Genomic DNA, 23,754 nt, shown 5'->3' with positions numbered 1-23,754 from the left:
AAAATGTACAGAAATTAGCAACAAGGCTCGTCCCAAAACTTCGAGGGATGGAATATGAAAAAAGACAGATAAAATATTTAGGGAGATTGAGAGACTGGAAACAAAGTAATATTCACAATGAACCAGAGAACAAGAGGGAGTGGGCGGCAGCTTGAGGAACACAAGAGCTACAGAGATGCTAAAAAAATTAGTGTAAGAGTAGTGTGAACATATCTAGTGTTCATAGTATTGTTCAGACGCTAGGTATGAGCACAGGTAATGTTCTAGCACACCTCACTGAGGGAAAGTATCAACACATCCAGTTCTTCAGCTTCACGGAGATGATTGTGAACCTTGGTAATGATTGGCCAGGTCAGCCAGGTCTCTGTTGTTGTTTGTGTTGTAACCTCTTGCAAGCCTGAGGCCGAGCGCTCGACCTGCGGCTTAAACTGTCATCCACATTCCATTCACCTGGGCTGTAGGAGACTCGAACCGTGGACCCCACGCGTGTGAGGCCGAAGCTCTATCGACTGAGCTACGAGCTATATTTCCAAGGAAGTGTGGATGACAATTTATATGACTGGGCGTGAATCACTTGGGGTCCTCTATTAGAGACTCTTAGAGCCCAGGTGAATACCCATAACCCCCCCCCCTCTACCAGAACCTTGCCCAAACACTCCTACCCTCAGCCGCCGCTCCCCAGCCAGCCTCCTGACCCACCAGTAACACAGCGAGCCAGTTTAGGACATGGTGAGGCAGGCTGGCGGCTGCCTCCCGCCGCCACCGCTCCTGTTGCTATATAAGCTGATGGCTCCGTGTTGACAATCAGGTGGTCGGGGGCCGTGATGCTCCTCCACCCACCCACCCTCAGCACACCCCCGCCCACCGACGCCACCCCCTCCCCCCACCGATACCGACCATCACCCTCAGTGGGCCCGAGCGCCCGTACACCCATGCCCAAGCCCTCACTCACCCACCCACTAACGTCCGAGCACTCACACACCCACCCACTAACGTTTCAGCACTCACACACCCACCCAATAACGCCCGAGCGCCCACACACCCGCCCACTTATACCCGAGCGCTCACACACCCGTCCACAAACGTCTGAGCGCTCACACACCCGCCCACTAACGTCTGAGCGCTCAAACACCCGCCAACTAACGCACGAGTACTCACACACCCGCCAACTAACGTACGAGCGCTCACACACCCGCCAACTAACGCCCGGGCGCTCACACACCCGCCAACTAACGCACTAGCGCTCACAAACTCGCCCACTAATGTCCGCGCGCTCACACACTCTCCCACTAACGTCCGCGCGCTCACACACTCGCCCACTAACGTCCAAGCGCTCACACACCCGCCTACTAGTGTTACATCGGTCAATGTTATTGTAGAATGATTAGGTTGTGGGCAGGAATTGGAGTACCAAACGTCCACTGCTTTTCCTTAGTTTATTATAAAAATATATATATCTTGTACACCGGGCCAGGAGCTAGCTAGCGTGTGTAAGGGGAGCGCGTGTAGACGCTCTGATGCCCGGGCTCTGTCTGAGGTCTGAGGTCTGCAGCAGAGTAGATTGCATTCAAATCTGCTGACGACGTAGTTGATACATTAAGTTGTTTAGCTTAAGAAGGTATTAGGTCACCCTATGTGTATGGCGCCTAACTGGCGTCCAACACCGCTCGGCACGCTATCATCGGCGTCCTCGGCGATCTGCTTGAAAAATTTGAAAACCCTTGGGCGTGTACCTAACTAACATTATATACAGTGATTTACCTATAGTGGCCGTAAACAACAAGTTTTGAGACGTCCAACACCGTCTCGGACATGCATGAATAATGAGTACAATAATGAGTACAATGCTTAAATATAATCCTTAAACTAAGCTATCCATGGAGCATCATGACTAACTAGCTAAATGTCTGCGCGAACTGGAGGCAGGAGGTCCGGCTGCAGGTAGAGGCGGTAGCGGTAGAGTCAGCGGACCAGAAGTTGCGCGTAAGAATTCATGATGCTCAGCCACAGTGTTACCTGTTAAGTAGATTATAAACGACAGACACTAACGTAGGCACAATATATTACATGGCAATACATAGAATAAGCGACATTTCCACTAAAATATGGAGAGCATGAACGTGGCAGGAACACGAGGACCTACATAGTGTATAGAGACACGACAAGATCAATAAACTACGAATAAAGATACCTGAGGTGGAAGGGTCTATATACATTGAACCGAGGGTTGCGGAACGATTGTTGTAATCACTCTTAAACTAGTCATAAAACTATGAATTCTCAGGTGCTAATCCATCACGAACGTAGTCTCCCTCTGCCATGTATGAACAGGCAGGGAGAGGGGAGCAGATAGAACGCATCCATTGTCCCTTACAGACTGGAACACCAAAGTCACACGAAGATGAATCATCAGACTGTTGGTAGTGTACTGTCGAAATAACAGGTCTGTACAGAAGATTGTATGTGTGAGTACGTGGTGGGGTAGTATCGCTGGGCGTGTCTGAGACCGAAGTGGGTGTCACAGTGGTAGGGTCACACGGTGCGTTGTCAGGGACAGGAGTCGGGGTGTCATCGTCAACAGTCAGACGGGCTAATTTCATGTGGTTGAGATGCTCATGTACTTGTTCTCCAGTGGCTAGGTTTTCCAGCTTGTACTTATTACCTGTGATATGCTCAAGAACTCTGTAAGGACCAAGAAACTTCTCAGTCAGTTTGTACATGGGACCATCTCGTCGCTGGTTGAGGATCATTACTAAAGATCCAGGTCCTATCCTCGTAGGTTTAGCATGAGAGTTTTGTAACCGCGTGAAATCGGCAGTAGCTTTAGAGAGATGTTCCTTGATCCTCTGGAACACCAGTCGAGTGTCTCTCCGTTTGACCTTAACATAGTCCTCATAGTTGTAGAGTGGCGCGGGCGGCGCGGAGATGATGGCATTAGGAAATCTCATGTCTGTCCCAAATAGCACAAAGTGAGGTGTCTCCTATGGAGGAGTTGACAGAGGAGTTTATCGAACATTGGACGATTGGCATAAGATCATCCCATTTGTGACTGTCCTGATTGACTGTCACTCTGAGTGTGTCAAGGACCTTCTTGTTAGTTCTTTCAGCAAGGCCATTGCTAGCTTGTTGATAAGGCATTATATTACACTTTTTGATGTTGTACAATGTAGCCAGTTGTTCCAGAACAGAATTGTTGAATTCCGGGCCGTTGTCAGAGAGTATAACTCTGGGTGGACCATACCTGCAAATTATATGATCACGAAAGGCACTAGCTATAGTTTCACTTGTAGGTGAATTACATTGTTTATAATTGATCGATCGTGTGCCTAGCGATCGTATGAGACGTTCACTGATTTGCCACTGAGGCCTCATAAATTGATCTTCAGCTTTAAATGATGATATTAAGATCAACCTCTGTTGTTATAGTCAGCTGTAATCTCCTTAGTATAATGCTACTGGAGTTGTACAATCAGCTGACAAATTTAGATTTCTACTGGTATTGTTTATCTGTATGCATAGGTCTCCTCAGGCTTAATACTGGGCCTGAGAGTAATTTACCTCCTGCATAATTTACCATGGTTATACCCTGAAATTTAGTACGGCTACCGATGAATCAATGGTAGTTGTCTGTACCTACAAGGATTCCGAAGTCGGTGAGGTGATCAGACTTAATATTATCTGCCAATTTTATTTCTCTATTTCTCAGGAATTTGGCAGTACCTCCCAGACCTTGCACTTGTACGTCGGCTGGAATTTTGTCCACCACAATGGCTTGTACTTGACAGACGTAGCTGCCTAATCGTACTGATGGTTGTACCACCTGGTAGACTTGAGGTCCTGTATCTGCTAGGAACCCTGAGATATTGAATGTCATCTGGGTTACAGGCCTTAATTGTAGTTCATCTGCCAACTTTTCAGTGACATATGTTCTCTGGGAACCTTGGTCAAACAACCCATGGGGTATGGACCTTGGTCCTCTTATTCTGGATGGTAATTTTGTCAGTAGGCAAAGTCGTATTCCCTTTGGACTCTGCCGATTGGACACTAACTGTTTGGTGCACCTTGCATGTGATGGGAATGCTATCTTCCACCTTGGGTTTGGGATACGTTAATTTTGTATGTTTGCAGTACTGCATGGTGCTTACCTCTTCCTCTTCTACCCCAATTTCTGGAGACGCTTAATACGAGTGTCTCTGTCTGGATAATTGGCACAACGGTATGGTGAATGTTTCATTTTGCAGAACATACATGTTCCCCAGCCTACTGCACGCTTGGAAGTTACCGGTTAGGGTGAATAAGTAACAGTAGGCTTGGAGGATTCCGCTGCAGAAGTGCCAGATTTTCTCTAACTTGGTGTGAAAATAATAGGTTGATGTATATTTGGGGTAGTTGTAATTTCCTCTTATTTTCTATTTCTGAAAGCTCGCAAGAGGCATTAACTTCCTCATTTGCACATCGTTTGCCTATGATAGAACGCAAATCATCAGTGATGTCCTGTACTGTCAGGATGGTGTTATGTTGATGTGTGTATAATTCATCTAGTATGTCGCTGGACAATTTTAGTTGAAGGACTACTTTGGTCATCCATTCACTAGTGGTTATATCAACCTTAAGAATGAATGTTCTTAGCAGTGACTCAAACTCAATGTCAAAGGATTGTAATTAGTCAGCAGTCTGATCAGGTTGAGGTAAGTCCAGCAATTGAAGTACTTGAAGTATGACAGTTTTCTCATTACCAGCATTATCCCTAGGAAGCTGGACTGAGAAATTATTGTTGTCATTATTTTGATTTACATTTTTTACTTCTGGTTCAGCTTCACCTTTAATTTCAGTTTGGAGGCATATTAACTTAGTAGCCTCAGGTATTGGGTTTTCAGAATCCACAGAGACTGGATAAATTGTCAGAACTGTTTAATTTCTGGTGGTATAATACTGGGTGATGCCGTAGTGGGTGAAGCTTTATCCTCGTTGATTAGTTCGATGAAATGATCTAATCTGCCTTAACATTTATTCTCAAAAAGAGGCAGGTCATCCATAATATTATCTACTTTAATTGATGTATTGGCTGCTTGCTCTGACACAATCATTCTGTGTAAGTGCTCCAACCGGGCTTGAGTTTCTTCTTCATATTGTGCTAGGACAGGAATGGTTCTACATCTTCAACTACTATGTCGTCATCGTGGACCTGATTTTGGTAAGATTTCCTATTTATTTTCAATAGATCCAATTGGGTTTGAATCTGTAATAGTGGGATTTTCAACCGACGATAATTAATTATAGGCTCATATAACAACTTTTCATATTGGCTGAGATCTCTTGTCAGTTGACCTTTACGTGCTGCTAAAGCACGTTTTGTTTTCTGAGGATTAGTCATAGTGACTTGTTAATTGGATATTACTGGTTCATAAATTGTGAGCAAGTACTGATGGAGTAGCCTAGGGTAAAATTCTGCAATCACTAGGCTGTAATCCAACATCTTCTAGAGGTTAGCACTTAAAATTAATACACACACACACATATATATATATATATATATATATATATATATATATATATATATATATATATATATATATATATATATATATATATATATATATATATATATATATATATATACACGAACAAGCCTGAACGGTCTCCAGGCATATATGCAACAGAAAACTCCCACCCCATAAGTGACTCGAACCCATACTGCCAGGAGCACTCTGCATCTGGCGTACAGGACACCTTAACCACTCGACCAACATGACCGGACAAAAGAGGATGGTAGCAGAGGCTAATTCCCCATGCCCCCGCTGGCACTCTGATGGTAATCTTGGGCATGGTATTGTATCAAATCACTTCATTCTTTGGGGCACACGTGAGGAACACAAATGTGAACATGCCTGAACGGCCTCCAGGCATATTAGCCTCGGCTACCATCCTCTCTTTGTCCAGATCTCAATAAGTGGTAGAAAGATCACATTTACTCTATTTTGGTACTAATAATTAAGTTAATTCAAATGAGATGTTTTATGATGTTAAAAGTCCAAAGACTACTGTATTAAGAATAATTCCCAACAGAATAGCTGGTGAATTAATAGCGCTATGTGGCAATGATATCTCTTTTCTATGAGAGGAAAATTCCACTGGGCCACGTCTTCTGAGTAAATTTATTTATACAACAGCAGGAATATTAGCTGCATGTTTTATTTAATATTAGTAAATGGTGTCGGGTTTTCCGACAATGCATTCACAAACATTAGCATGAAATATTAGTAAATTAGCACATACAGAAAAACAAAGTTTTAATTTAACAATTTTATTGAATGCACCGTAATATCCAACATAAGAAAAATCCATAACATTTCATTGAGACATAATGCCTATTAAGGTTGAAACATGTGTGTAAAGAAAAGCGATGTATCTACGAGCAACACAACACCCGCACAATAAACAAATATCTGATATGTACACGTTATTGACAGATTAAGTCACCATAAGATTGGCTTACTATTTAACATATTAGTGAATGTGAAGATAAATTATTGACCAGGAAATAAAGAAAAGCTCTTAAATGTCAAAATATATTAGTTTTCCAATATTAAAGCCGTATTTTCTCATCAGCAGGATGTCTTTCCTTCTGGAAAATAAAGTGAAACTAAATCACAACTAGACTCAGTACAGAGTTGTATGGTGCACAAGCTTCTCTTAAAGGTTAGCGTAGAATATGTTGTGTGCGAGCGGTCCGCAAAATTTAAAGTCCTTAGTGTATTTCATTATGTCAAACTCCTTCCTTTTTTTGATCTCCCTAGGAAGGGGCTGGAACTCTGGGTTGGGACTGAGGCTCTCTTCATAGAGGTAGATGGAGTAGCGGTGGGCCTTAGCTCCGGGTTTGGGGTTCGGCGGAATGTACTCTGGGAAAAGTCACAGAACCACCACATGAAATGTCATCAGAGTAAGAGTTAAGAGACTAATGCTTTTACGCTGATTCTCTGGCATCTATTGTAATGAAATACAGTTGATAAATGTCTAGAACAAATTAATTTTGAAGAGTACAAGGATTGTCTTATTTTTTTTTTTTTACTTTCAGGAATTTCAAATGTGTTTCAAAAAATTAGGGGGGGAAATAGAAAAGGTTGTTGTGAGTGGTATGTTGACACGGCAGAGTTACTATGCCTACTGGCTGTTGACAACTTACTCGCGTTCTCCTTCCCTGAGACCTGCATCCCCAGCACAATATCAACTCCCTGTTTGATACACATACATAATTAATTATCTTAACAAATTAGTTTTCACTGATTAGTCACGTAAAATAATGTTATATATATATATTTTTTAATTATTAATTATGGCTTTAAATAAATGCTTGAACGATGACAACACATGAATAAATCGTGGCTACAAATATTATAAATTAAATAGTCTAATAAAGTTCACCATAAATTTCAGTCACGTGCAATAATATGAAAACAATCCCTTTTAAAACAGTGTTTAGGAGGAAATGTTTTCCTTTTAGACATACTGTAGTTCTAAAACATCATCAGATGCTTTATTACTTTTACAATCAATTCTAGCATTATTGATAATGTGAGCCCTTACTTACTCATGTAAACAGCAGAGTACATACCTGATATACGTTTCTCCAGGAAGTATTAATAATCACACCCGGACACGAAACTTGTACTTACACTCACCGAGCTCCAGCGTGGCCAATTACTGACCTTATTCCCCCAGGATGCTTCACTCAACCATTACCACACTCCCAGGTATCTATCTTACGGCTAAGTGAACGGAGACTTCAGGTCAAGTGACATGTGCCCAACCGTTTCTGGCCCGCCCAGGGATTGAACCTGGGTCTGTTGGTTGTAAGATGAGGACATAGCTGACTGTGTTACAGGATGGCGGCCACTTCCCTTAAACCACACAACATCTCTACCACTCACTAGTTATGGGGGAAGCAAGATCTCTCTACCACTCACTAGTTATGGGGGAAGCAAGATCTCTCTACCACTCACTAGTTATGGGGGAAGCAAGATCTCTCTACCACTCACTAGTTATGGGGGAAGCAAGATCTCTCTACCACTCACTAGTTATGGGGGAAGCAAGATCTCTCTACCACTCACTAGTTATGGGGGAAGCAAGATCTCTCTACCACTCACTAGTTATGGGGGAAGCAAGATCTCTCTACCACTCACTAGTTATGGGGGAAGCAAGATCTCTCTACCACTCACTAGTTATGGGGGAAGCAAGATCTCTCTACCACTCACTAGTTATAGGGTAGCAAGATCTAAGAGAAAAAGTTTTCTTTCTGGTAAGCCCTTGGTGCTTAGTTAGAGAGCACTACAGATGCTTCACAACAGTCTTGATATATGCGCTTCACCACATATTATAGAACAACCACCAACCCCTTCTTGTTTCGGCTCCATAAGACAGCTGCTTGGCTATACATTATACATCACTGCTAATACAGATGTTAACCTTCATAGTTACCCCTACCACAACTCATCAACCCACCACAGCAACCTATCAATCCACAACCTACTAAAACAGCCCACCATAACAACCCTTCAACCCACCCCAACCCATCAGCCCACCACAGCAACTCTTGTAACCCCACCACAACAACCCTTGTCACCCATTTCAACAACCCCAAACAACCCTTGTTACCCCACCACAGTAACCAATCAACCCATCTTATCATCCCCACCACAAAAACCCGTCACCCTACCACAATAACCCTTATCACCCCCCACAACAACCCTTATCACCCCCATCAACCCATTATCACCCCACCAAAACAACCAGTCATCTCACCACAACAACCCATCAACCTACCACAAAACCCGGGCCAGACCTTATAAAAGAGATAATGTTAAGTTACCTTGATCCCCCATCGCATCCAGTGGATAAAAACATTGTCGCCCTGCAGCCCCTTGGCATCAGGGTCGACCATCATCACCACGTAGTTCTTCTCCTGCAAGATATCACACACAACATTAATATAGCAAGAGGTTACCACTACAAGATAAAAAAAAGTCGGTCTACATGCCATAGGCCTACATGACTGAACCGAGACCCTGGTGCCCACTTCATACATGATCACGCCACCCCCCCTCCCTCCCTCTTCCTTATCTCTAGAAGCGGACTGGATGGCCATTGTAAAGTTTAACACAAGAATTCAACACGACTATACGGCACAAACACAGTGGAGGTATTATTTAGTACCAGAAAGGAATACCACATTCAATGTGATTACGCCTACAAACTGTTAATTTCAACCGAGCCATTTCGACATTTGTTGCTATTCACTGTCTACTTCTCGATTCTGTCCATATATCATTCTTAGCCACTATTTATGTTGTTCCTTTTCTAAAGGATCTCACTCTTTAGTTTTGCATTATATCCTTATTCTAAAATGCTGTCCTTAACCTCACCTCACAGTTTCTCATTCCAACTCCACCAGTTTATACTCTCCTCACTGTCATCCTGTCTTTCATCTTCAGTATATCGTTTTAAATCGCCGACTCCCATCACTGAAGACAATTTCTTATTCCTGGGCGCCAAGCAAATAGTAAGATTAAAGCTCCACACTCAATACGACACAAGTCAAGGGGATAAGTAGGTACCGAGCCGGGATGTATGAGAACACACATCTAACTAATAGCAAGATAGAAGTCTGCAAACTATAATGAGATGCCTCGCAGCTCTCAGTCATCTCAAACATTATAGATGCACCAGATATTTGCTTGTGGCATTTTGCAGCAAGGTTATGACGCGGCCTTTTAGCATCATGCGAAGGTGTTGGTTGTTCTGGGATGCGACACTTGCCACAAGTGATACACTATGGCACATTGTCCGTCCGCCTGTTTGTCTTGCTGTGGTGACCCTTTAACATAACAAGGGATGGAGTCAACCGCCTTAAAGGTGAGGGAGCCATGGCTGCCTCGGACGCAGGAAGAAGGGGGAGGCAGGAGGGCGGTGCAGGTGAGGGGATAGCGTGACTTGCCTTCACGCACACGCTCCGCCCCACCTCCCAAACACTCAAACTTCACACCACTCTACATTACAAGAAATACCACCATATCTGAAACTTGGTATATATACATGTCTTCACTCATACACACCACATTATATATATATATATATATATATATATATATATATATATATATATATATATATATATATTAAATATATATATATATATATATATATATATATATATATATATATATATATATATATATATTAAATATATATATATATATATATATATATATATATATATATATATATATATATATATATATATATATATATATATATATATATATATATATATGCAACTGAAAACTCACACCCTAAAAGTGACTCGAACCCATACTGCCAGTAGCACTATGCAACTGGTGTACAGGACACTTTAACCGCTCGACCATAACGACCGGACTAAGATGATGGTAGCCGAAGCTAATTGCCCATCATCCCGCTGGCGCTCTTTTTTTTTTCCAGGGATATTCCAGATCGGGCCCTAAGCCTCTGTCTGGCCCATTAAGTGTTGCTTGTTTCTGTTTTACTTTGGCGGAGTATGAGTATTTATGATTCGTATGGTCGCTTCAGTAAGATTTTGCCGTATGTGTTTAACAACTTCTGCTCTGTTGAATCTAAGTTGAAATCTTAATGGGTTTGTAACTGTGCACTGTGTCAGATAATGTTCCAGTGGTCTGTCGGGCATTTCTCCACAGTGTTGACATTTCCTCTCATCTTCCGGAACCTGTAAGCCTATTTCCCATGCACATGTGTATCCAAGCCTGATGCGATGTAAGTGTACTTCTGTTGCTCTACCACTCCCTTTCATCAAACTAAGTGGTTCGTAGTTGGTCGAGTACTTGTAACAACCTGCAGATCCTGATGTTGCAACTGCTGTGTTGTGGTCACTGTACATCTTCTGCATTGGTCTGTTTTTAATTACTTTCTTAATCTGTGATAGACTCTGTGGTATGTAAATGTCTCCATTTCTTCTCTTAGTTGCAAGTTTTGCAGCTTCGTCTGCAATGTCATTTCCTATTATTCCCACATGACTTGGCACCCAGTTGATAAGTACCCGACGTCCTTGTCATTTGAGTGTTTGCATTAATGATATAACATTTGTGATCAGATGGATGTTATCACATATGTGTTCTTGTTGCAAGGTTTCAATGGCGGTTCTTGAATCTGTATGTATGATAACATGTTGTCGGACTTCAGCAAGAGCATGTTCCAAAGCCTTTTGAATGGCTAGCATCTCTGTAAAGTTGAACACCCATTTCAGTCTCCAACTATTTACAGTTTCCTGCTTTAACTGCAGCTCCGGTTTCTTGTCCCTGCTGGTCTACTGATCCATCTGTGAAGTGAAGCTGTCGTATGCCAAGTTTGTTACATATATACTGTGTATATATATATATATATATATATATATATATATATATATATATATATATATATATATATATATATATTGATGTATACTGGCAGCAGGTTTTCTTTTAAACATATCTCATTAAATATGACCGCATATTCTGTATTTACTATCATCTGACTTAGGGCTTCTATCCCTCTAACTGTTTTCCTAGCATCAAGGTTTAGCTGAAAGAGGAGTTCTCCAAAACTCATTTTCGTAATTTCAAGGTGAAGAAAAAAGTAAATTACTATAGAATGTATTAGACTTATTTATACAATTTGCACAACGTTTCGAACCTCCATGGTTCATTCTCAAGTGAAAAGAAATTACAAAACTCGTTGATTTATACCCGTACGGGGTCAGGTGATAAGTCAAGTACAATAAAGGTAAAAACAAGGGGGATAAATAGGGGACGAAGCACACACAAAGATTAATCAGGTGTAATTGGCCTGTTATGTTGGACATTGTCTTCTGTGTTGGCATCGTTATGTTCTGGTCTTGTCCTTACTCTCATGGTGGGTAGAGTAAATAGTTCCGTGATTTGGGTGTTCGTGGTAGGTTGTTCTATTGTTATGTGAATTGCTTCAAGAATTTGTAATCTTCTTGCATCTTGGGTTTAGTCTAATATACAGGTATTTTTGTTCAACATTTCTCTTGTTAGTGTGATGTCATTGGCTTGTCTCATGTGATTCCTGGGGGCACCGGATTGAAGATGACAGGTCAAATGCCTCGTCAGCTTGGTCGACGTCATACCTATGTACTTAGATTGAAGGTTACATCCTTCGTGGGGGCAAGTGTACATGTATACAACGCTTGACTGCTGTAGAGGGTTCTCCGTCGGCTTCGGGCTGTTTTTGATAAGGAGTTCGGAAGTCTTCTTGGTTTTGTAGAATATGATCAGGTCTATGTTCTATAGTCTATCTATATGTTCTATCAGGTCTATCTATCTATCTATCTATCTATCTATCTATCTATCTATCTATATATCTATATATATATATATATATATATATATATATATATATATATATATATATATATATATATATATATATATATATATATATATATATATATATATATATATATATATTCCGAGCATCAATGTCCCGCGGCCCGGTCTCTGGCCCGGCCTACACTGAGGAATGGGTAAAAAGCATAAATGCAAGTCAAATGTGAGGGTCAAGATTGGCGGTTATTTGACGGACGAGATGAGATCAGACCAAACACGTTAGCTGCGACAACCACCACACCACCTGGGGTCATGGCTTGCCTGAGTGTCACCTGGGGTCATGGCTTGCCTGAGTGTCACCTGGGGTCATGGCTTGCCTGAGTGTCACCTGGGGTCTTAGCTTGCCTGAGTGTCACCTGGGGTCTTAGCTTGCCTGAGTGTCACCTGGGGTCTTAGCTTGCCTGAGTGTCACCTGGGGTCTTAGCTTGCCTGAGTGTCACCTGGGGTCATGGCTTGCCTGAGTGTCACCTGGGGTCATGGCTTGCCTGAGTGTCACCTGGGGTCATGGGTTACCAAGACCCCAGGTTAGTGGGCCAATTAGAACTAAAAAAGAATACCTAGCATGACCAATGGTAATAAGACTAAATAATAAATGTGCCATTACCCTCAATTACCAGACCTGTTGACTCCCTAAATTAGGGAATTAATCCCAGTTTCATAAGTCCAAATATAGGCCACAAATGCCACGCCATAATCTGTCTTGTGGGTTATATAGCAACTTCCTGTTCGACAAATAAACAAGATTCGTTCGGGGAAAAATTGGAGCTTCGCTTACGCTAAAGGTAATAACGAATTCGGGGGGTGAGCAACGATTGGCTGGGCGGCCTGGTGACGTCACGCGTGTGGGAGGGTTCATTCACAAATCGTGACGCAGGCAGTCGGGAGTAATGACGTCAGCAAAGTGATCAATACGGCACAGGACCCAGACGAGGGAACGCCGCGGGGCGCATGGTTCTCTCTCGCCTATTCTACTACCCTCTACTCCATTAAATTTATTTCTAAATATATTTCACGCCGCTAAACTTTACATTTGACATTTTCCTTTTAGCTCTCTTGATGACTATTTCCCGAAACTGTCGTATTTTGGTTACTTTTCAACGAAAGAAATTTATAAAATATATCATACAAATTTCGCTTTTTTCAACATAATTTGTGTAGAGTAATCTGGGAGTCTGGTCTTTGGGTTGTTGAACATTGATCTACGTTATGTTTGCTGACGTGTTGTTCCTCTGTTTCCTACACGTAATGAAACAGGTAACACACCATGGCACACCTGTGGTGGAGCACACACCTGTGGTGGAGCACACACCGGTGGTGGAGCACACACCAGTGGTGGAGCACACACCTGTGGTGGAGCACACACCAGTGGTGGAGCACACACCTGTGGTGGAGCACACACCTGTGGTGGAGCACACACCGGTGGTGGAGCACACACCAGTGGTGGAGCGCACACCTGTGGTGGAGCACACACCAGTGGTGGAGCACACACCAGTGGTGGAGCACACACCTGTGGTGGAGCACACACCTGTGGTGGAGCACACACCAGTGGTGGAGCACACACCAGTGGTGGAGCACACCAGTGGTGGAGCACACACCAGGGGTGGAGCACACACCAGGGGTGGAGCCTACACCAGGGGTGGAGCACACACCATGACACACCAGGAGTGGAGTACACACCAGGGGTGGCGCACACACCAGGGGTGGAGCCTACACCAGGGGTGGAGCACACACCAGGGGTGGCGCACACACCAGGGGTGGAGCCTACACCAGGGGTGGAGCACACACCAGGGGTGGAGCCTACACCAGGGGTGGAGCACACACCAGGGGTGGAGCCTACACCAGGGGTGGAGCACACACCAGGGTGCTGGAGCTACGGCTGGAGCACAGAACACAGGCGCCAGCAACGTGACAGTTTTCACGGTTGTATTCCAAACGTTGACAACAAAAAACACGGCGGCCCATGGAAATCTGGAAATGTGTTGCTATAGCAACTCTACTGAGTAATAGTGAGGAGAGCCCGGCTGGGGCGGCCCTCTACCCGCCCCCTGACACACACTATACACCTCCAGCCCGCCTCCCTCCAGGGGGGGGCTTCCTCCTTATAATAATACTGGGAGCTTAATAAGGGGGACAACAATTGCATTAAATTGTTGCAATTTAATGTCTGCAATCTACAATTGCAGACATTAAAATTGCTCAAGTTACTAATTACGTTTGATTTAGCATTTTTGAAACATTTGCTTAACATTACACACGTGTAATAAATATACTGGAGAATACTACATATATACATGTACTTGAAGTGCTTATTGCAGCACTGGAGATGGGGCAAGAGCACAATGTGACCGGAGCAAACCCTGGGCGGCTGCCACTGTCAATGAACCAGGATTACCAGAGCACTGTCACACGTGCGCTTCAAAATAGCGCGGTAAATCTTCTCGTCAATCACTGTACTGCAAATAACATGATCAATGGTGGTGTTTACCCCTGTGGTGACCATCCGTCTAAACTCCCACCCCACCACCACCACCCACCACCACCCACCTCCATATCATTACCACCGCCCACACTCGCTGCCTTTACACTTGTTCTAATATTTTATATATTTCAGTTTTTCAGAGTAAAGTTATAATTGTGTCGGAACCATCTGTACATCAATGAATTTGTTACGATGAATTACATGTTTATTATACGTTTTAAAATATAGTTTATGTATTATTCCCAGATTACCATCCACAGAAATACATTACAGTATTTAACCTAGTGTTTCCCGCGGTTGTGGTCGTGTGGTTCATATACACACACACACACTCAATTTTCGCTCTACGCTTACTGCATGTTGCTCTATAATCCTAAAGTCCAGCTTAGACGAAACGAAGTTAATTTACACGAGAGATTTAGAATATTACATGTAGTTAAGAGAGAGCACTGCGGCTTGACCTATGACCAGTAGTTGTGAATGAGCGCAGGTAGGGCTGCCAGAGGCCACGTTACTAGGTCCTGGTGGTGTAGTGGCTTGGGGAGGGGGACCTGGGGGGGGGGTTCGTTTTCACTCAATCACTCTGCTCATTCAGGATGAGGCGACGGTCATGTTGCTAGCTAGGTCAGCAGGAGTGTAGTGGAGCAGTTACGGTCTCATTCATAACTCTTGTTGTACCCAATAACGTGATTCACGCTTGCCACATTCATGCTATGCCTCACACACAGCACCCTCATAATGTGCATCTCCCTTGGTACACTCATAATGTGTGAGGCCCTGACACACTCATAATGCGTCACGCCTTGACACACTCATAATGCGTGAGGCCCTGACACACTCATAATGCGTCAGGCCCTGACACACTCATAATGCGTCAGGCCTTAACACACTCATAATGCGTCAGGCCCTGACACACTCATAATGCGTCAGGCCTTAACACACTCATAATGCGTCAGGCCCTGACACACTCATAATGCGTCAGGCCTTAACACACTCATAATGCGTCAGGCCCTGACACACTCATAATGCGTGACGCCCTGAGACACTCATAATGCGTCAGACTTCTTCTCTACAACTCGGCTCTTTGATCTTGCCTCTGATCTTCTTGTGCCAAAGTTTTATAGACAGATCTCATATTGTTTAGCTTCTCACAATAGGGTTCACTGACCGGCAGGTCATTTCACAGATGGTTCAATGCAGTGTTGACGATTATAGAGGTCAACTAGACACGCCAGCATGCCACTACTTTTGCATTCCAAACAGTAAAACATTTATAATGGCAGTATTGCTCATTGACTGAAAGAGGCAAGGCTCCAGCCCGTCCTCCAAACAAAGATCCAATAGTGATTCCATCCACCCGCCAGCCCCCTTGGTGTTTATGAATGAAAAGCGGTTTACACACGACTCACAACTGCTGACGTTCGAACATATCTGGAACAAGTGTTTCACTGACGAATTTTGTTCGAATCACAACGCTGTAAATGCTCAGCCCGTCTCCAAACAAAGATCCAAAAGTGATTCCATGCACCCGCCAAACCCCCTGTTTATGAATGAAAAGCGGTTTACACACGACTCAACTGCTGATGTTCGAACATATCCGGAACAAGTGCTTCACTGATGGATTTTGTTCGAGTCACAACGCTGTAAATGCTTCACCCACGTACTACAAATACAAACAATCGCCAACAGAACCTAAACACCTAACCTAACCTAGCCTATGCCTATATATGCACAATATGCTAATATATTATAATATTAATTTATACTTGAGAAAATTCCCGTTTTGAATGAACAGCATGTTAAAATTTATGAATGCGTGTGTGGGGTCGACCGCTGGATGTAAAGGACTTGAGTCGAGGACGGGTTGCAAGGCTCCGGCAAGTCCTCGGGGGTTCCCCGAACTGTAAACTTTACCAGTAGTGTAGCAGTATCCCGCCACCTTGCCACGTGTGTTGCCATGCAGTAAACTCAACTACACAACCCGTTCTCGCACTTTCGTATAGTCAATATTGACTTATTAAATAAGTGCATATGTGACATACTAATTTATTGTGAATATTTTAGTTTACCTTGAAAAGCTTCATAGAAAACACCGACCTTACCTAACCTTCTTAATATGTTAAGATAAGCATCTTATTGCTTCGTAATTACAATTATTACTTAACCTATTATAGGTATAGGTTAGGTTAGGTTCGGTCATATATCTACGTTAGTTTTAACTCAAATTTAAAAAAATATAACTCATACAAAATGAAATGGATAGCTTTATCATTTCATAAGAAAAAAATATTGAAAAATATATAAATTCAGTAATACTTGGCTTATTAGGCAAATCGGCCCTTGAATAGTAGGCAGAGTACGACGTTCTGGCTACTAGGTACAACATATATATATATATATATATATATATATATATATATATATATATATATATATATATATATATATATATATGTATGTGTGTGTGTGTGTGTGTGTGTGTGTGTGTGTGTGTGTGTGTGTGTGTGTGTGTGTGTGTGTGTGTGTTTTTAAATGTTTAAACATTTCTCCATTGGTATTCCTTAATTATATCTTGTTTATATAGTTACATCTCGGTTGAGTCGGTTATGCGTGTGCCTGGGGAGTCCAAGGATGTGAGTTCTAGCCCATCTCTCAGCCTCAATATTTTCTCTGACAGGTTCAATTTTGCCACTAGCTAGTGTGAACTAGAGCCAAGTCTTCACTGACCCAGTGCCGATTACTTGAAATATAGTGAGACTGGCTCACTATATTTCAACTAATCGGAGCAAGGTGTTCACAGGTCAATGTGAACACTATACACGTTGAGACACCTTACTGGGTTAGTGCCAGCATGCGGAATTCTGTTCCAAAGAGGCATATTAGATGACGTTACAGCTAACTCTTGATCCAGGACTCTGTAATCCCTCATATATAATGGGGAAGCAGCATTCTGTTGTGTACCTAAGACTGTTATTACAATAATCCACAGACGCTGAAGTCATCTTTCCTGCAACCAAAAATAATTCTTGGAAAAGATGAACAAATGAAATAAAGAGAGATGAGAGCGGAAGACAGCTGCTACTGGGAAACACATTGAAGCATCAGCCAGCCTCCAGCGCCATAGCAACGTCCGCACAAAGGTCAGAGTTGAGCGCGTGCCATGAGTTGAAGGTGAGCACACTCAATGCCAGGTGTGGGTGGGGGACGCGGTGCCAGGTGTGGGTGGGGGACGCGGTGCCAGGTGTGGGTGGGGGACGCGGTGTCAGGTGTGGGTGGGGGACGCGGTGTCAGGTATGGGTGGGGGACGCGGTGCCAGGTGTGGGTGGGGGACGCGGTGCCAGGTGTGGGTGGGGGACGCGGTGCCAGGTGTGGGTGGGGGACGCGGTGTCAGGTATGGGTGGGGGACGCGGTGCCAGGTGTGGGTGGGGGACGCGGTGCCAGGTGTGGATGGGGGACGCGGTGCCAGGTGTGGGTGGGGGACGCGGTGCCAGGTGTGGGTGGGGGACGCGGTGCCAGGTGTGGGTGGGGGACGCGGTGCCAGGTGTGGGTGGGGGGACGCGGTGCCAGGTGTGGGTGGGGGACGCAGTGCCAGGTGTGGGTGGGGGACGGGGTGCCAGGTGTGGATGGTGGACGCGGTGCCAGGTGTGGGTGGGGGACGCGGTGCCAGGTGTGGGTGGGGGGACGCGGTGCCAGGTGTGGGTGGGGGACGCGGTGCCAGGTGTGGGTGGGGGACGCGGTGCCAGGTGTGGGTGGGGGACGGGGTGCCAGGTGTGGGTGGGGGACGCGGTGCCAGGTGTGGGTGGGGGACGCGGTGTCAGGTGTGGGTGGGGGACGGGGTGCCAGGTGTGGGTGGGGGACGCGGTGTCAGGTGTGGGTGGGGGTCACCCACCTTAAAAATGGGACCTTAATAATAAGGTCCGTGGTACTAGCAGCGAGCGGTGTGGGAATCGACGTTCTCTACCGTCACCGACGTGGCATTTCGACAGACCCAGACGCACTCCGGAAAGACCAATGGAACGTCATGATATTTGGAGACCACGGGGGGCGTTGCTGATATTTAAAGACTACGGGGGCGTTCTTCTATTTAGAGACCATGTGGGTGTTGTGCTATTTAGAAACTACGGGGGGAGGGGGTTGTTGTTGTGTGTTACGGCCCCTCTGGGACGCAACCGGGTTCTTCTCTGATGGTAGTAGAGTTTGGGAATCCGGCCCCAAGTTAGTAGAGGCTTTCAAGGGATGTGTTCCGTAACGCAAGTTAAATTAAAGGGGGAGGGATACAAATGTTCCAATTTATATATATATATTCACCACCACCATAAATAAATATATAACAGTTGCACACGGGGGTTATCACTACACGATTATGTACAGGCTTGTCTTCCTCCGAAGACACAGGATGCTCCACGGTGCTCACTCTGGGTAGCCCTGGTTCCTTCTTCCGTGGCCCACGATGAATCCTCTATGATTCTCTTGGCGAATCTACCCTGGCCACAGGCCAGCCAAATCACAATCCCACTGGGTGCTTCGTCGTGGAGGCCTTCAACCACAATCCAGCCTGTAGCTGGCAGGTACCGATCAGCTCCGCTGTGTAGGCCACTCCACGACCGATACTAGGGTTGCGAGCCCTAGGCAGGAGCCTCGTGTGATCCCGCTGATCACTCTCCTCACTAAGCACCACAGTGGCTAGTCTCTTCCACCAGTCAGCCCCAGATAAGGCGATTCCCGACACTGCCACGTCACAGGCAGGCTAATACTCTCAACAGAGTTTGTCCGGGGGTGACTCACAGCTTCTTCAGTAGACTCGTGAAGAGACCTTGGCTGCCTTGGGTAGACTGATCCATCGTCCAATACAGAAGTCCCAGGTCGACTCTGCAATCAGACACGTCATTAATACTGGGACGCTCTAGGGAACCTCACTTACAGGCTTAGACACAAACGTCCACCTCTTCATTCCATAGATGGCGTTGCCGTCTAAGCGCCACCTCACCAGAGGTCAGCAGCGGCTATGTTACGAGCTGATTAAGACGGGAATCCAGCACCTGTGGCCGGTATATCCCGTCCTCACTAGATGGCGTTGTTCATTTGGAGTGGGTTTCGGGAGCGGACTCACAGATGGCGTTGTCGTTACTGCTCCGTGCTCCGATGCTGGACTCGGGTCCGTATCATTGTGCTATTTAATACCTGGTTAGGAAGTCAAATCGATTGTTTTGTGACTCTCAAAGCAACCTTACGTTAAACTCTTGATGGTTGACATGATAATTTAATACCTACACTTTTGGGGGGACTGTCTTTAAGGTATATATTTCAATGAAGCAATACAAACTTTGGTTAACGGCAATGGTAAACAAACACACACACGCACACACAGCAAATAACACCAAAACATAGAAAATAACAAAAAAAAAAAAAACACAAACAACCAAACATTTAGGTACTAACACATCGTTGCCACATACCTAACAACCTTAAAAAAACGCCGTCAGCCATAAATGATTTAGCTCAGCTAAAACCACGGAGTTCATTATACAACATTGGCCTGTTTTAGGTACCGTACGAACCATGGATGTCCTAAACGCTATTGCCCGTCCTCTTCCTGCCCGGAAGAGACCGGGCAGGAGAGGACGTTAGTAAGTCATATATACATATATATATTGGTAGCAGTCTTTCTTGTACACATATGTTGTTGAATACGACCGCGAGGGTGAGATTAATAGTTTTAACACGAATCTTCTCAATATTTCTTACGTTTCTCTTCGCTGTCGAGCGTAATTGATAAATTAACTCTCCAAAATTCATTCTATATTTCTGGTCTGATGCCTGAACGCGTTTCTTAATGCTTATTACATTTTCAAAGACTTTGTTTACACAGATTGATTGATTGATAAAGATTAAGCCACCCAAGAGGTGGCATGGGCATAAATAGCCCGTAAGTGGTACAATTTTTTGTTCAGTAAATCTTTTCAGTGTTTTGAGGTCGCATTTAATCGTCAAGCTGCTATCGCGGGGGAGGATACTGCTTGACAGTCTTTATGAGGGTCTCCAGCTGCTGGACACCATTTTTGACCAGAAGAGTGGCAGTGTTGATGGTTTCAGGGTGGTTACTGCAAGTTTTTGGGACTCTTAAAGCTCTTCTAAGGTCATTGGTTGCTTCACATTCCAGGAGATAGTGAAGTAGTGGCTTTTCTGTGACAGTTTGACAGAAGATGCACTCTCTCTGTCGGGGTTCCAGTTGCATCTGTAACCTAGACGTAGAAGTTTACACATAAAATACATCATACTTATACTCGTTTTGGGTGAGGTGATATGATATAAAAGTTTTGGGTGAGGTGACAGAGCATATGCCAGAACACGAACCAATAGGTATAAATTGGGTATGAAAACATAAGAATGAAAGTAACTGCAGAAGGCCTATTGGCCCAAACTTCCTCTTGCTGCTTCTATGTTGGTTCCGGGTCTTGAAGTGGGTAGAATATAATTGTGCATTAATTGGCTGTTGATTGCTGGTGTTGACTTTTTGATGTGTAGTGCCTCGCAGATGTCGAGTCTCCTGCTATCGCTGTATTTATCGATGATTTCTGTGTTGCTTGTTAAGATTTCTCTGGTGATGGTCTGGTTGTGAGAAGAGATTATATGTTCCTTGATGGAGCCCTGTTGTTTATGCATTGTTAATCGCCTAGAAAGAGACGTTGTTCTCTTGCCTATATACTGAGTTCTTTGGGGCTTACAGTCCCCAAGCTAGCATGTGAAGGCATAGACGACGTTGGTTTCCTTCAAGGCGTTCTGTTTGGTGCCTGGGGAGTTTTTTATGGGTAGGTTGGCCATTTTTTTGTTTTTGTAGAAAATTATCAATTGTATTTTCTGATTTGTGGCTGTATGGATAACGTTCCTCTCAATAATGTCTTTCTGGACACTTTCCTCCGTTTTTTGAGCAGTCGAAAAGAAGTTCCTGTAAAACAGTCTAATAGGGGGTATAAGTGTTGTGCTAGTTGACTCTTCAGAGGTTGTATGGCGTTTCACTACTTACCACCGTGGTGGTAAGACCACTTACTCATCAGCAAAAGGTCTAAACGCCATGATCTTTTGCAACGATGTATAACCAGCACAATATTATGCAGTGATGCAATAGCAACTCTGTTGTATCCATATGTCCAGAGGTGGCCCACTTGAAAGTTAACCAAAAAAATATGTGCAAAACTAGCCAAGTTTCAAGACAAAATATATCAATATGCGTCATTCCCAATCATATATATTGATATACATTCCCAGTCATATATATATATATATATATATATATATATATATATATATATATATATATATATATATATATATATATAGGGTAGTTAACGGTATCGCTAATGGGAGCCTTGAACAACATTAACAGTCTCGCTATTGGAAGCGTGTAACAATAAAATGTATGTCATGTTGAAGGTGAAAGAGATTAGAGAGGCAGCATGGGACAAGTAGCCATGGTGGGAGGCTACCTCCTAGACGGCCACAGAGCAGGGGCGAGGGGACCACCAGAGGTTAGCCAGTACGGCCCGATCGTTATATTTTAAAGAGGACCCCTCGGGAGACCCAGCCAGTCAAAGGTGAGAGGTGGTCGAGGAGGCCAGCCACAGACGCCACTCGTGTCTTACTTCCAAACGAAACACCTCAGTTCTGGATCCCTTGCCCCCCCCCCCCCAAAAAAAAAAAAAATCAAGATGCGAGAAGCGGATAAGAATTGTCAAGAGATGGGGGAAAGGGGGACTCCTTCCCTGTATCAGACACAAGGAGGTCTGTTACGTCATTTGCGCGGGCTCTTGCGTCACCGTTAAAGACGATCCGCGATTGATTGATTTTCTCAACTTGAAGTACTTCTTGCCCGTCATAGTTCACGAACGTCTTCCACATTTCACCATTAAAGAAATTGGAAACTTTTAACAAAATATTAATAAACTGTCTTTATCAGTTATATATATTAAAAAAAGAAAAGAAAAAAAAAGCGTATCCCCCGAGTGTAACTATTTCTGACGGAAGGAGACTATATTTTACAACTGACATGAAATTATATGCAATTTTGAATTGCTAAATTCGGAACTCCATTTCCCTCTTCTTTGACCAAAATAGAAACATTTGTTAGCGCAAATTGCAATAGACGTCTACTGTAAACAACAGTTGATGAACGGTGTGTCAACGAGGCACCAGTACGTCGTCATCAACGACACCAACTCCACTAACCCGTTAATCACACGAGTGCCACATGGCACCATTTTCAGACCTCTCATATTCCTTATATACATCAATATCTTACTGTATGTTTCTAACATTCTTAAACTTAAACTATCTGCTGATAAGTATACACTTATCTTCCCCTAGCCCCAACTCACACACCATAAAGTACACACATGTAAAAAGTCCATTCATGAACGTCAACCAACACATGGAAGGAACTTACTACACCACCTTCATCATCTGTAGCCCAAGCCTCCAGAAATTTGGAAACAAATAATCTAACCAAACAGACCTTCAGATAAACAAAATAATAATTGCGAATAAACTTTATAGAAACTTCCTAGGCTCGCAAATTGCCAAGACACTTCAGCATTCACATTCACCACAACAAAAACTATTCAAAACAGTTCGAATGCTTTCACAAATCAGATACTACGTCCTCCCGCTATCTAACTTACGATATCTGTGAATGGGCTTACCATCGTACTTTGGCTTAGTACTTTCTCCTCATAATTACTGCCTTCAAACCCATCACGATGTAGCAAAAATTAACCATCATAACTACAACAAATTCTGTCTTCAGACAACATATAGCCCCCCTCTGTTTAGATTTTAAACTTGCAG

General features: G+C 43.8%; 1 protein-coding gene across 2 annotated transcripts in view; it reads right to left on the bottom strand.

Annotated features, from left to right (window-relative positions):
• Positions 1-6,288: 6,288 nt before the first annotated feature.
• Positions 6,289-23,754, bottom strand: part of LOC123764153 (putative odorant-binding protein A5) — a 49,858-nt gene continuing 32,392 nt past the window's right edge. The window contains exons 4-6 of one of the 2 annotated variants that reach the window (XM_045751706.2): positions 8,867-8,959; positions 7,184-7,232; positions 6,289-6,899 (exon numbers count right to left, since the gene is read on the bottom strand). In XM_045751706.2, the coding sequence (XP_045607662.1) occupies positions 6,694-6,899; positions 7,184-7,232; positions 8,867-8,959 (348 nt within the window). In that variant the 3' untranslated portion in view covers positions 6,289-6,693. The remainder of the gene's footprint in view (positions 6,900-7,183; positions 7,233-8,866; positions 8,960-23,754) is intronic. The other variant, XM_069329670.1, reaches the window with a different exon arrangement.

Source organism: Procambarus clarkii, chromosome 23 (assembly GCF_040958095.1).
Source record: "Procambarus clarkii isolate CNS0578487 chromosome 23, FALCON_Pclarkii_2.0, whole genome shotgun sequence".
Classification (NCBI taxonomy): Eukaryota; Metazoa; Arthropoda; class Malacostraca; order Decapoda; family Cambaridae; genus Procambarus; species Procambarus clarkii.
The sequence above is the reverse complement of the archived record's forward strand: the minus strand, read 5'-3'. Positions and strand labels throughout refer to the sequence as shown.